Here is a 14,808-nt window from a genome sequence, read left to right on the forward strand (position 1 = left end):
CAGAACGTTTATAGCCATTGTATTGTTTGGATTCATGTATTGATCATATTATTGTTTTTTGGCTGAAGGAAGTGTTAAAAGTGAAGGAAGACGGCGCTTTTGCAGAAGAACGTTCATTGATCTGTTTTTCCCGTTTCAGAGCGAGGTGCCAAACCTGTCACGAACTTCTTAAGGAATCTCTCGGCCTTATCTAACTGGCACTCTGTGTACACTTCAGCGATTGCCTTCATTGTGAGTCTGATTATCAGGAAATGAGTCTACCTGACATTTTTTCATCTCTGTCTTAAATTGTATTCGATGCAGAGGAACTTAGTGATAGATTGAGCTATTCTGTATTGTATTGTGTTGACAAGTAAAGGATTTTTTGTATTGAATTTCAGTTTTTTTGTATGATTTAAGTGGGATAAAGCAATTTTGTTTTGTAAATCTGTTAAAGAGAGACAGAAATATTGTTTGTTAACCTTTAACATACATGAGGATTATAGAAATGTGCAATTATAATAATCGTCAAGGGCTATTTCTCTCTCTATCTCTATCTCTCTCTCTCTCTCTCTCTCTCTCTCTCTCTCTCTCTCTGCTAAAGATTTACATGAATGCTGCGTGGCATGGCTGGGCCATCCCCATGTTCCTGTTCTTGGCCATTTTGAGGTTATCTTTAAATTACCTCATTGCAAGGTAAGGGCTGATTCAATCTGCACAGTTTTTAAGATGATTCACAGCCTAGCTTTTGTTCTTAAACTATTGTAGCTGTTGTGCTGTGTGTGACTAGTGGAAATGACTGAAGGGTCAACAAATGAGAGGGTCTGGTGGCTTAGCAGGTTCCTTCACACTTTTTAGGCCTGTACTGCGGTCAACACACAACACCTGGTCTCTTTGCTCTGCCCTATATGCATGTATAAGTATGTATGAGGTAAATGTTTTGGCTTTTGCAGGGGCTGGAGGATTCAGTGGAGCATCGTGCCTGAAGTTTCTGAACCTATGGTAAGGGTTGTTCTCTTAACCAGATAAAGGAAACGGTTTGGCTTCAATGCTTGTGGTTTGTTGCAGATCTGTGTCTCATTGTGCAGCGTGCCGACTAGCTGTGCCTTCTTGAAAAAGGATGGTTTGTGTTAAAGGAAGTCAATTGCAAGGCCCAGCTTTATTTATTTAAAATATTCAGCCGATAATTGTTTTACCTTGTATCCTCGTTTCACTCCTGTAACATGCATTTTACATATTGTATGTGATACAACCTAATGATAAAGAATATTTTGATTTGTAGGAACCTCCAAAGGAAGACCTCACAGTATCAGAAAAATTCCAGTTAGTCCTTGACGTGGCACAGAAAGCACAGGTAAACATACATTCACATATATATTCAGATCGCCGTACATAATGAATGACATTTTAAGAGCTAGGCTTAGAGGATTTGATACTGCGATTGTGGTAGACGGGATCGACAGATAACACCTCTTACAGAGTTATTAAGGGGATTATGTTCTCGTAAATATATCAGGCGAGATTTTCAAAAATAGATTTGCTTGAGTGTTCAGGTTGCCACACGGGGGTTTCCTGCTGACACTTACAATAAAGCAAACCTGCAGAGAACAGCATCCGAGAGTTGCTGCATTGTAAGAGGATTTATTTCCTGTGTGAGATGGAGTTAATTCAGGTCTAAACAATGTCTGTGTGTTGGTTGTGTGGAGCGACTTCTCGACCCCATGCCAGATCGATACATACACAGACGTGTCATGTGATGTATGACTGGTTAACGTCGAATTTCATTAGCGCGGCAAAAACAATATCTGTGTTTCCTCATAAACAGAATCTGTTTGGCAAGATGGCCGATGTCTTGGAGAAGATTAAAAAGTAAGTTAACTTGGCAGGGACGCACTGTATGCGTTTCATCATTTCACGTGTCAATTAACAAATCTGATTTTGTCTTACTGATGAGTGTTCGATGGTTGTTGCAGCCTCTTCATGTGGGTTCAGCCCGAAATCACGCAGAAGCTGTATATCGGGCTGTGGGTGGCGTTCATCTCCTCCTGTTTGCTGCCCTACAAACTGATGGGCTTCAGTATAGGTGAGGCGCTGAATAAGGTTGTTGTTTTTTCATTTCGCTGTGTTCGTGTCAGCGGGGGTGCTTTGCGTCCCGCTGTGAGATGGAAGGAACTGTGAAGACTCGGCCGCACAGTGTGAAAACAATAAATTGTGTTGTGAATGTTCACACCAGCGCAGGTTTCTTTGTTTGTGTGTGCGCACCTGCAGAAACTGAATAAATTACCAAGCTTTTAAACTCTGTAACACTCTGATTGGCATGGGTTTAATTGTTGTTTTTTGAGCCCTTAACTTAACTATTAAAAGTCAAATCTAAATATTCAACAAAGTGTCTAAATGATTTTGTTTATGTCCCCCCCTTGTTTAATTTTATTTTAAAATGTGAATTCTTAAGTAGACTTTTTTTGTCACCAAAACAATTCCGTATTTAAATCACATCTGAATGTGTCTGCATTTCTCCTAACATTTGTTGGAAAGAGACCGATATGAAAGCCTACAGAAACAGCGATGACACAACTTAGTCTCCGGGCTCGTAGCTACATAGAATGGCTTCTCTGACTTGGATTTTCTTTACCTGGGACGTTGGCAATCTTTTCTTAAAGCTACACCAACAATTGTCTTGTGTCACTACCTATGAAAACCATTTAACACCAGAAATACATGTATAGTCCGCTAATCTTTCTCTCTCTCTCTCTCTCTCTCTCTCTCTCTCTCTCTATAGGGGTATATGCTGGAATAAAGTTTTTCATAATAGACTTTCTCTTCAAACGTTGTCCAAAGCTCAGAGACAAGTACGACACCCCTTACATTGTCTGGACAAGCTTACCCACCGACCCCCAACTCAAAGAACGGACAAATGCAACCGTATCCAGACGGGTAATTATTTTACATAATTTCGGTTTCTTAGAGTTTACCCATGAGGCAGGAATTCATAGCTGCTCTGTAATATATAGAGAGACCAGTTTACAACTTAGCTGCATATTAGTGTTTGAGGTAGAGACAGTATTCCTCCCCCGTGACACCGAACCTCAGTTAGGATTATTGGTAGCCAAAGAGATGGCAAGAGAAGGTGAGTACTCTTAGCTGACCCTGAAAAACACTTTGGTGTCGGCATATGTTCTGAAATGATCAGGGACTCGAGGGCGGGTTAGTCAGAGGAAAAATGCATGTTTTAAAGATGATGAGAAACCAGTGTAAGAAAATTGATCTCAAACGTCTTCAGAATCTCAGACGCTTTGATTCCAAATCGAGAGGTTTGTGTGATTTGTCTTTTAAACCTTTTTTTCCGATTTTATTTTCCGTTACGTTGATTTTCGTTTAGTTTTTTTTTTTCTTTGAGTAAGATCTGTCGTTTCGGTTTGTGTTCCGTTTCTGTACTCCATTTTCATGCGTACATTGTGTGTGATGCAATCAAGCTAAACGGTTTGTAAACTTGGCCCCCCGCAGGTTGCAGCGATTTGAAACGCTCAGCTAACACAACGTGGCGTTTGTGACTCCCGGCCCTCTTAGCTTGATCTCATCACAGTATGTTTTGGAAAATGATTGTGGGTCTCCATCATGCCCTTGAGTTATCAGTGTAGACTCTGTGGGTTCAGTTAATGTAAAGAAAAGTAAGTGACGTCGCCGGGGAGAATTCCTCCTCCGCCGCCACTGTTTGACCACGAGGGGGGCTTGTTCTTGTCTCATTTCTTATACTACTGCCTAGGCACGGCATTTTTTTCTTTTGTCACTGTCACATTTGTGTTCTGTTATTTCTTTTCCTGCCAGCTGTCAGGGTATGAAAAGGTATGGATTTTAATTTGTGCAACAGTTTTTATTTTTGTGTGTCAGATAACCTAACATGTTGTGTGTATTAGAAACATACCCCGTTAACGTGTGGTGTGTGCGTATCTATGGATCAAAATGCATCCCATATGTTTTCACATAATTTACATGCTGACCGTCTTCAATAATGACCGAAAGAAAAAAAAAAAGAGACATTAAAAAAGGCTGATCGAAAGTGAACCAATAAATGCATCGTTGTCCGGACACTTTCAGAGTCACTGTCCGGGGATCTACGAGCCTTTCTTTGGTTTGGTTTCGTTAATCATTCATTGTCTTCATGTTCTTTTCATGTGGTGACATTTTTATCCATTTTCCTGATGTGATTAGTGGAGATCTAGTGATTGTGTAGACTAGGGTGAGTAGTGCTTTGCTTGTGCGCTTTGGGGAGTTGGTGTTAGTGCAAACCAAGGGAGTGTGGATATTGCAGTCAATGGTAAGTTTCTTTACGCCCCTAAATATGGTATTTTAAGAATAAAAGGCTGGTAGTTGTCGAAGCCTCTGTCTATAGAGTGCGTGCTACACCATCTCAGGGGCGAGTGGAGTTTCATCATTGGCCATTCCAACAAATAACTGGTAACTGATAGTCAGAATAGTATTCAGAGGAGATAACACATCAATCTGTGTGCGCTGCTGTTGTGAGGTACTGAACAAGGGGAGTTACTGGCAACATAATGCTGAGATCTGACATAAAATGAAACTCCTGGGTAAGGTTCAAGGGATTTCTGTCACAATAATAACACAGATGCTTTGTAGGCTACAGGTGTTGCACTGAAGGAGCACCTAGGCACTATATTGAGCTCATATTGTCTTATACATATACCTTATGATCAGTGACAGAAATTGATTGTCTTAAGTGATTTGGGGGAAAAAAAGAAGCAAATCCTTTATAGTTTCTTTACGTTTTGTAGCTTTACATCATACCTGGCATACAGATCTCTCTATCCAGGGCACCTTTGTACATTTTCAGGGATAATCCACACATGGGGTTGGCTGCTTGTGTGTAGCAGAGTAAGGCAGCCGTAATGAAGCAGTGGGTCGAATTAAGTAATTGAGAACTGAGGTGCAACAACAAAATTGAAGCCGCTGTGGCCCCTCAGAACCAAGGTGTCTCGAGTGTTATAGATGCTTGGCATCTCCGCCTCAGTGTCTGTGTTTAAGGACCCTGTGGATATTTGGAAGTGGGGGGTGCCCACCGTGTCCACAGACTATGACAGAGATGTAAAATAAAGTCTGCCCAGAAAAGTATTTTTATGGTTGTTTGAATGTTAGCCTTATGTGGTGGTGTTTTGGGAGTCTCTCACGTATTATGGTGTTTAATTGTATCACTGCTAGGCCTGTATTTGGTGGTCTACAAACATATTTTTCAATCCCTGTTAAAAATCAGTGAATAGTTTACTTAAGAAAATGCTAAACTCTATTCTGATGTATTTGACTGTTACACAAATGCCAGGTTTTGGGTTTACTGGATAGGAATGGAATTTAAAAGTTGAAAGAAATGTACATATATGAACTTGCTCTCTTGTTATCATTTTGTATCTGATCACTTTTTCATACCTTTATTCCTGAAATTTTTGTTTGAAGGTCATTTTTAAGAGACTGATAGATGTACAAACTAGTGTATATCTAACCAATATATGACCAGGTGGATTGATGTGGTTTGTTTAGATAACAGCTGTATATGTGTTTGGTACACAATCCTGTCAGATGGTTTTGTCAGTTATAGCCCTGTCTGATAATAAATCTGAATGCAATGATTGTTCAGTGGTGTAGATTCAGTCTTCCTGTAGGGGTTAAATGGGGTTAATCTGAGATTAACTTCAATTCAAGAACATTTGTATTTATTACCATACTTATTTGGGCTCCTGTCATTCGGTAATGAGATCAAGGGAATACAGTTGTAATTGAAATCATTTTTACATTTTACAACAAACTACCTCTGGAAAACAAAATCCACTCACTTTTTTCTTTTTCTTTTTAGCAAGTTTAAGAGAACCATATCACTGTTAAATTATGCAAACATACACTATATTAACAATACGGATTATGAAATAAATACCTCCTTAAAGATCATGAGAGACTGTCAGTATTGTAAATCTTATTTTTTTAGCTAAAGTGTGGAAAACACCTAAAGATTTGGAACAGCACATTAAAGCAGTTACATGTTCTTCTACTTTTGCCTTAAAGCATGACTTGTCATCAATTATTATGCTTTGCAAGGGCCCAGAACATGTCCTGACACTTTCTCTGCAACACGGCTACTATATCTCGTTTGTAGTTTTAATTTTTGGAAACCGCACAAAAAAAAGTTATAGAAAATGACAGCTCAGCCCCGGTGATCTTTCACAAGGTTTACTCTGATCTGTTCTTCTGGCATGGATATTTTTGTGAATTGATTTGAAATACTGTTTGAGTTTGCACTGGCGTGATTCGGCTTTGACCAGCTTCGCAGGTTGCTTCCTGTTAGACGGCAGTTGATCACCTGACCCTTACCACCCCCTGACCCCCTCACAACCCCCGAAAAGTGGAAAAAAGTGGACGCTGACAGTCAAAAGAGTCTGACAGTCTTTGGGGAAAAAATAAAAAAATAAAAAGACTTGCAAGGGCATAACGTGTTATTCCAAACCCACCACAGATGTATTTAAGGTATGTCTTGCATTTAAAGGGTATTGGGGATTAAAACCCTGTATTTGGAAAGTGTTTATTTCTTATGGTCAGTCGTCCTCATTTTTCCATCAACTTTGCAATGATTTTGACTTAAATTCACTCTTTTGTAATTCTCACATTATACTCCTAGTCTAATCTGAACATCTTTTGCTTTGTTCACTGAACTGAAGATAGTTTTTTTTTTTTCTTCCCATTTTCTGGCACCATCTTGCGGTTGTTTGGCTGCTGCATTGTGTGCCTCCGTGATATCAGATAACGCTGTCTTTCCTCCTTGTTTGTATTGTGAGAAACGCAGCTTCATAAAACGCAAGCAAATCCCTCGTGCAATTGGATTTCGAGGGACATGGGAGTCGATCTCAATAGCCGCCATGCTCTTGACATGCTGTTCTTATAATAAAAATTCTCAACTCCTAATTAGATAACTTCTGCAAAACTTAATTGCTATCTCAATCATAAAAAAAAAAAATGGGGCCGCATTTTGTCCAGTGCTATTAAAACACTGACTGGCGAAGGGCTGCTTATGAATTAATCATCAGAAGTCTGCATTATGCTTTGCATGATATCCACAAAAACAAAACAAAAATGGTAATGCATATTCCTGGAGACAGACCATTTAGTCAATTAAGTATTTGCTTGTGCCACTGGAAAGTTTCACTCCAGATCGAGTTTATACATGACTCAGTTTCCGGTTTCCCCTGCATTGAGAAGGGCGTGCGCATTTGGTTTGCCGAGACATTTAAAAATCGCCCATCTGTAACAAAACCTATAGCGTCGAACACAGACGTAAACGCCTCGCACCTCTGCGTAAACCCAGTGCACTAGCTTGCTTGGTTCTCGCAACGCCCTAGTGTAACTATCGGCTTTCCTGGGACTGAGAGGATCGCTCTGTTAAACGTATATGTGTGTTTTTCCAGATCCAGCCGGTCACGTCACGGAGCAGTCTGGGAACTAATGTACCTTGTGGGATCAATCGAGAAGAGGAGGGCGGGAGATCGCACAGCACCAAAAAAGGCGCTTTTCATGAAATCTTCAACTTGTCGGAGGTTGAGCGCCCTCTAGCTGGTGAGTGACTGACAGCGGTTGACATGGTTTTAAAGTTACCATCTCTTTTTCATTTCATTGCTGAGATCCAGAGACAAGGCATTCTGTGCCAGTTTGGTCTCTGAAAGCCATTACTGTTTACTACTGCCTTTCCACCTTGTCTGAACTGCCCCGTGGCCTCGTTTGCACCACCTTGGCAATACTGGCTTTACATAATCCAGTGATTGTGTGCGCTGGCAGCATTGAGCTCAGAATCCCTTGTCTGTGGGTTCTGCTCTCGTTCGCTCTGAATGGCGCTGATGGCTTTAGGGGCAGGACTGGGGACGATCATGGGAAGGCAAGCAGGGATTACAGCAGATTCCTGATGTTTTTTTTCTTTCTTTTGTTAGTTTTTTCTCCTTTCTCCTTTTCTACAACACTGTTGATAAAGCCAGAAGAGTTATGATATCCCATGATGCACCTTTCTTAATGGCAGCTGAAAGACTGTGGCGTGTCAAAGCTGATTATATGGATATTGTATTTATGATCATGAATATATAACTCTGTTATATATTCCTAAAACTTTAATGTTATATTCCAAAAGCCTTATTTTGATGATTTCTTAGGTTTGGTGCCACATACTGTGTAGAAGCAAGATATATCTATACAGCTCTGGAAAAAAGAGACCACTCCAAGTTCAGAAATCAATGTTAAGTGGACTCTTAATTTTTTCCACAGCTGTATATAGAAATAGACACGGTATGAATTATTTCTTTGCTTCAAGACTCTCACATCTTTAGGTCTGTTGTCATCATGCTGAATTAAAACCGGCCTGCCTTTCAGACTTATCCAAGAATCATATTGAACAGATAACCGGTTGTTCGCCTGCTTTCTGTGATGCGGCACCTAAACCTCTTATCTGTCTCGGTGAGATATTGCTTCATGGTGTCACTGTGGTGACCGAAGGCTGGAGGCCACATCAGTCTCCTGCTGCCTGATCCGTGCTGCAGTTGTTCTCAAATAAAGTATTTTTTTTTTTACATTTTTGTATTCGATAGCTTGTGAAAACGGATGGCGGTGCTGCCTGATCAACAGAGACCGGAAGATGCCCACCGACTACATCCGCAACGGCGTCCTTTATGTGACTGAGAAGTAAGTGGCTGTACTGTCCAGTGGCTACACAGTCTGTGTGTAGCTTTCTGGGTTGTGTAGAACGATCCAACTCTAGACCAGCGTCGACTTTTAAGACCTGTGATGAATTTAGTCTCCCTTGCTCTTGATTGTTTATGGCTGCCGTTCCTTTAAGAATCCCAGGACTCAGTCTGAAGTTATTTGGGACGCCTCCCATTCGCGGTCAGGCGTTAAAGGCCTGCGTTACGCCCACACCCCGTAGTGTTGACGCACTCCCTCTGAAAGGTCACCCTCTGCTATCTTGCGGACCGACTCCAGTCACACTCCAGACGCCCGGGGCTCTGGTAGATTTCAGAGCCCGGGATGCCATGGTGGAACCGGTCTGGGTATCATTTATAGGAGGTCTGTCAGATGCTGGATGGTCTCCAGCTCTGCTCAGCTGTACCAGCCAATCACTTGAGCCCGGAGAGACGAGGGAACGCCAGATATTTTCCCTATTATGCTCTCGCCTGAGGATTTCCCCGGGATCGTCACATTTAAAATCTGATGCCCCGGGCTCAGAACAAATTACATATGGCATCCGACACTAAACTTTTACACTAACAGCTCTCATTATTTACACCAAGCTGTGTGTGTTTGTTATCATTGATATACAAGATGTTTTAGAATGTTAAGCGCCTCATTAAATCCTCCGTGATGACATTCTTTAAATCTGATCCTGATGGCATCCTTTGGGATGAGTTACACCTGATCTAATTGGTTTATCACTTCGCCGAGACCCTCTCTGGTTTATACACCACAAGAGAGGCTATAAACTGTGACATATATGTTCTACTGTGTTGTTGAGGGATATAAACGCTTCTTCAATTTGTTTGATTGGTTTTGAAGGCCTCTGCTCCGTCTTGTCTTTGTTTATTCTCGGACTGTAATTATGGACTGTATCCATCACGTACAATGCTTTATTTCTGTTTCTACAGTTACCTGTGCTTTGAAAGCTCCAAGTCGGGTTCATCAAAGAAAAACAAAGTTATAAAATTAAACGACATCACCGATATTCAAAAGGTATACGTCACTTCCTGTTTCCAATACAGTTTTTGATTGTATCCAATAAAGCATTCTTACTTACTGCATTGGATAGGTAGATATTTAACAAGATTAAGCTTTGATACTTAAACAATAATAAAAATGAAAAGTTTTGCATGAATGATCATGAAGGATTAATCGTAAAACTAGTAAGAACTGCCTCTGATAAATAAACAGACCATATGTTAAAACTGTGTAAGGTGGATGGACATTCTCTGTTATTATATATAACTTAATCCTCAGTTCCTAAGTAATGTGCTGAAGTCTCTATTTTTAAATTTCCAATATTTTTTTTACCCCCCATTTCAGTACAAAGTGCTGTCTGTTTTGCCCGGATCAGGAATGGGAATTTCAATTGCGACACCATCCACACAAAAGGTAACCGAACGCACAATATCATTGAGTGTCTCTGTTTGTGTTAATTCATATCGAACAGCTACAGCATGTGAACTCCTTTTTGAACCCGTGTCTGTGAGGCAACTGTCCCTCAAATGACATATGGGCAAACAAACTACTAATTAACCAATAAGCGTGGCCTGCGTTATCCTTATCAACAAAAGACAAAGGCGTTCAGTAAAATGTACAGGATCTGTATTCATCATAAAATTAATTATACAAGCGACTGATATTTAGTAGAGAAAGTGTGATGCTTATTATTATTATTATTATTATTATTATTATTATTTTTATTATTATTATTGTGATGAGTGAAAATGACCGCTTGCTGTGTTTCCTGTCCCTGCGCAGCCACTAGTGTTCGGTGCTATGATCCACAGAGACGAGGCCTTCGAGACGATTTTCACCCAGTACACGAAAATCATGTCTTCAGCGTCCAGCAACGAAACCTAGTGGTCTGCCTGCCTGCCGAGCGTCTCTTCTCTCTGTGGTTGTGAGGGAGGCAGGGTCTCCTTTGCCTGCTTTGCAATACTTTTTTTCAGGTCATGGAGATTTGTATTGTACAGATTGTGTATTTTGTACTTGCCTGTTTCCTTTTTTTTTTCTTTATAAATTATTACTAATTAACTGTAATTATCACTGTAAGCCTTGCACAGGAAGCACTTTCAGCATTTGTTTACAAGTGCTTTGAAAGTGTGAGAATACAGAGTTTGAGATGGAGCAAGACAAATCAAAGCCTTTTTTTATGCATTTACACGATCGCCATCAGTCAACACTTTGGTCTAGGGATCCGTTGTAACAGTCATAGGATAAATCAAACCTCCGGGGGAAGTGTTGGGGGACACTTTCCAATCTAAAGGATTTTAAATATAGTGGTACGCTTGTGGGCGGTACGGTGGGGTGGTGGTTAGCGCTGCTGCCTCACAGCTCCGGCCCCCCGGGTTCAAGTTCCGGCTCGGGGTGCCTGTCTGTGTGGAGTTTGCATGTTCTCCCCGTGTCTGCGTGGGTTTTCTACGGGCACTCTGGTTTCCTCCCACTGTCCAAAGACATGCAGGTTGATTTGGTCTATAAATTGCCCTGGGTCTGTGTCTGTCTGTGTGTGTCCATCCTGGGTGTATTTCTGCCTTGCGCCCTATGCCTGCCGGGATCGGCTCCGGCTTCCCCGTGACCCTTACCAGGATAAGCGGTTTCAAAGATGGGTGGATGGATGGTACGCTTGTGTTTTATGATCTTGTTTTAACCTTCAAAGGAGGGGTGTTTTCTCCGGATCAGCTCAGGTAGTTGGTCCCAAATTCAAATCTACTGTCGGTCTGTCTTATCCAACCCTGTTGAGCTGTTGTGATAGATGAATCCCTCAGTCATCCCCCGTAGCCTCCATTAACAAAAGTAGGCCATAGTTCACTCGATAAGAGGGGGATTTCAACGAGATTGCTTTCCGTCTGTTCAGATTTTACTCTGCTGCTGAATAAAGTCATGCAGTATATTTATAATTACACAGAATTCGTAGACGACAGTAAATATTGTCATTACTGAGGGGGCTTTGTGTCAGGACTACCAGTAGTTTAACAGCTGTTTAACAAAATGTATAGTAATGTATAACATGATAAACAACCGGTGAGCATGCTCAGATTATGCTATTGAAGGACATGGAATATGATTAGACAAAAATGCCAGTTTTAATACACACTGTAAAATCATGACGGAGAAAACTGGAAGCGGCTCGTAACAAATGTGTGTATATACAACTTTCCTAACCGCAGAAGAGCATGGGTCTCTTATGCTGTTCTTAGTGTCCCCAGTACTGTTAGGATTGGAGATTTTTATGTTGTTTATAATGGATCCCTACCCTGATATTTTAATCTGCATTTCATGACTGAACGGACAGTGAAAGCGCCCGTTTCAAACTGCCAACATTTCACCTCGTAAAAAGTATTTCAACTCGGTCCAGAACATTTTCAAAGTCATTATGTAACGAAATTCATCCTGTCGTTTTGATCTTTGCTTCTGCCAAGCGGTTTCGTTTTTTTTCCTTTCCATTTTTTTTCGTTCCACAAATCTATACGACACAGCCAAAACTAAAGCTTACCTTGACGGTCCTTTGTGTTTTATGTGATCGCTGTCGTCGTGGAGGTTTCTGGTCGTGTGGCGATTACACGTCTAACTCCTAGATGACCCTGCCTTTCGTCCGGATTGGCACAAACATCTGCACTATACATGCAAGCCTTCAATAAACGATGTATCCGCATTACAGAGGTCATTTACATTTATTGGAAAAATATGGTTTTGTTTGAAAATACAGGCACCTTGAGGTAGGCTAGCAAAAAATGCGTTCCAGCTCGTTTTTAGCCCACTGACTCTCAGCTTGCTAAGCGCCTGTACTGTACATTATACTGATGCATACATCCATCATAGGATCCTTTTACGACCGTGTCAGACCCAGGTTTGACTCACTGTCACCCTTCTGTATTAAAGTTGTTCTGCTTTCTTTTCAATGAGAAGGTTATCAGGTTTTGGACAAAACCCAGAGAGATACAATTAACAGAAAATGCAGAAATGTTAAATGCGTACGTGTCCCCGAATGCCAAAGCATTTTATCGGAATGCACTCTGTCTAAAAAGGGCAGTTGTATTAATGGGCAAGGACAGGTGCAGAGGAGCCCAGGTTTTCAGCCATTTTCACACTCATGTTTGCGTTGCTCCTGTGATAAACTTCACTGCGGATACACCGTAATCTGCAGCCATGTTCAAATGCAAAGGAACTGATTCGATTAGTGACGGGTCTTCATAGCAGTCCGAAATAGATGTTGAACGCTTATCTTTCACTTTTGCACTAAGCGAACACCAATGGATTTCCTTCATGACTGTTTCCTTTCTGACTTGACACATTGTAACTCAAACATCATGCTCGTTTTTCCACTTTTCTCAGAGTGACGCGTAAACGGAGCAGGAACACATTTCCTGTCCTTTCCGCCAGAATAAAAGGTGTCTTGCTAGTAGAAGTCGATGCCGATAGTCTTGATTTCCCCGACTTGCATTCGTATCTTCAGAACTGACCGCCCCCACACAGGAGGTGCTGGTCCCAGAATAAATGTCTTGGCCAGTTTCCGGAAGTCACCTCGCAGAAAAATTAAGTGGAAAAACAGTTTTGTCTTGCAGCAGCATGTTGGTAACTCCGAACCACATCACCTGTAGTCTTAAACAGGCCGTTTTGTTTGATGCTCATACCGAAAACGTAGCCAACGCCACTAACTCTGACCTGCCTGCGTTCCTAGGATGCAAGCGGTGTAGACGACCATACTAAAGAAGCACAGAATGTATTGTAAGTTATAGTTTTGCCAAATGTTAATTCTCATCTTTAGTTTACAGCTCGTTTATGTTTTGCCTAAACTTCAATGTTTACAGAAGGTTGGTTTCAGCTCCACTATTTGAAGCTTCTGTTATAGAAGTGAAGACGCTAGTTTGAATCCCGAGTGTGGAAAGGGGACATGAGAACTGGCTATATACTGTAAATGTATATCTTTTGTAATGAAAAATCAGTGTGAACATCGGTGTTCCTTCTGAATGGTCATAGGACAATCCACAGGCCTGGTCCTCAGTGTCGGGGACAATGGACAGAGAACTGCTCTTCAGTATAGACTAAGTATTTTTGTTTGGTTTTTATACAATAAGTGCTTCTTAACAGTACTTGTGTCAGCCACTTAGAATACCCTTTAGCAAAGCATTGTGGGTATTAAGCCATATTAACGTTTGACAGTAGTATAGAATGTCTGCAAGGAATACTTGCATTTCCTGAATTTATATTAAACTGGTTTAACCATTTAAATAGTCAAAACACAGATCTTTGTTGATTTAAAACAATGCTATTTAATTGTGGTTTGATCTGGTAGGTTAAAATAAATAATATTTGTTGTATATGTATCATATATATATGATATATATATGATCTAAAAGATTGCCATGTCCATTCAGAATCACGGAACAATATACAATTTTATAAATAATTCTGTGTAGTTCTTGGTGTTAACGAAGTATTAGTTCTTAATGTGTGTAAATGTTTGCTAACTATTTTCTTAATATTCCCAATCAGTATATAACGATGGAAGAACAGAGACTTCTTGGGGTCATTTGAAAGACTTGTGAATACTTCTTTGTAACCCGTGTTGGGGGTATCTGAAGACAAATGATGAACAGGAATTTATATATTAAAAAAAAAAAAAAAAAAAAGAAAATGTACAAATTTTCCCTGTAAAGTTTTTAAAGAGAATGACGTCTATTGTAAAAACTGTGTTGTATTTTTTTTTTTTTTTTTTTTTTTTCTTAATTTAAGTAAATGAATTTAAAGTAACTGGTTTGTTGATTTGAATCTGTATCCGGTTCATACGAGCTGCTCAGTCAGTCATATTGTTACAAAAGGTCTGTGACAATATGAAGGTTTTCTGCATGTGTCTGCAAGGAACATTATTATTAATGCTCTAAAACCCGTTTATAATCTTATTCTTAACCTTTAGTTTTCCAAACACTGTATATAAGTCTACATATATGAGTGTGAAAATCATTATCCATGTCTCCACTGGGAACCATGACATTTGGCAGATTGTCATGTGACTTTTTGGACGGTATTTCTTCCGTTTGTTTTTTTCCTTCAGCATAATAA

The 14,808-nt window shown here is 40.4% G+C and overlaps 1 protein-coding gene across 4 annotated transcripts in view; it reads left to right on the forward strand.

Moving 5' to 3' along the window:
- LOC136711154 (GRAM domain-containing protein 4) overlaps nt 1–14,383 on the forward strand; it is a 49,161-nt gene extending 34,778 nt beyond the window's left edge. For 3 of the 4 annotated variants that reach the window (XM_066687209.1, XM_066687211.1, XM_066687212.1), the window contains 13 exons: nt 140–231; nt 584–675; nt 933–981; nt 1,262–1,333; nt 1,805–1,848; nt 1,953–2,062; nt 2,759–2,913; nt 3,805–3,822; nt 7,440–7,587; nt 8,604–8,697; nt 9,654–9,738; nt 10,069–10,137; nt 10,507–14,383. In XM_066687209.1, coding sequence (XP_066543306.1) covers nt 140–231; nt 584–675; nt 933–981; nt 1,262–1,333; nt 1,805–1,848; nt 1,953–2,062; nt 2,759–2,913; nt 3,805–3,822; nt 7,440–7,587; nt 8,604–8,697; nt 9,654–9,738; nt 10,069–10,137; nt 10,507–10,608 — 1,130 coding nt within the window. In that variant the 3' untranslated portion in view covers nt 10,609–14,383. The remainder of the gene's footprint in view (nt 1–139; nt 232–583; nt 676–932; nt 982–1,261; nt 1,334–1,804; nt 1,849–1,952; nt 2,063–2,758; nt 2,914–3,804; nt 3,823–7,439; nt 7,588–8,603; nt 8,698–9,653; nt 9,739–10,068; nt 10,138–10,506) is intronic. The other variant, XM_066687210.1, reaches the window with a different exon arrangement.
- The last annotated feature ends 425 nt before the right edge of the window (nt 14,384–14,808 follow it).

The sequence above is a fragment of the Amia ocellicauda genome, chromosome 15, assembly GCF_036373705.1.
Source record: "Amia ocellicauda isolate fAmiCal2 chromosome 15, fAmiCal2.hap1, whole genome shotgun sequence".
In the NCBI taxonomy this organism is placed as follows: Eukaryota; Metazoa; Chordata; class Actinopteri; order Amiiformes; family Amiidae; genus Amia; species Amia ocellicauda.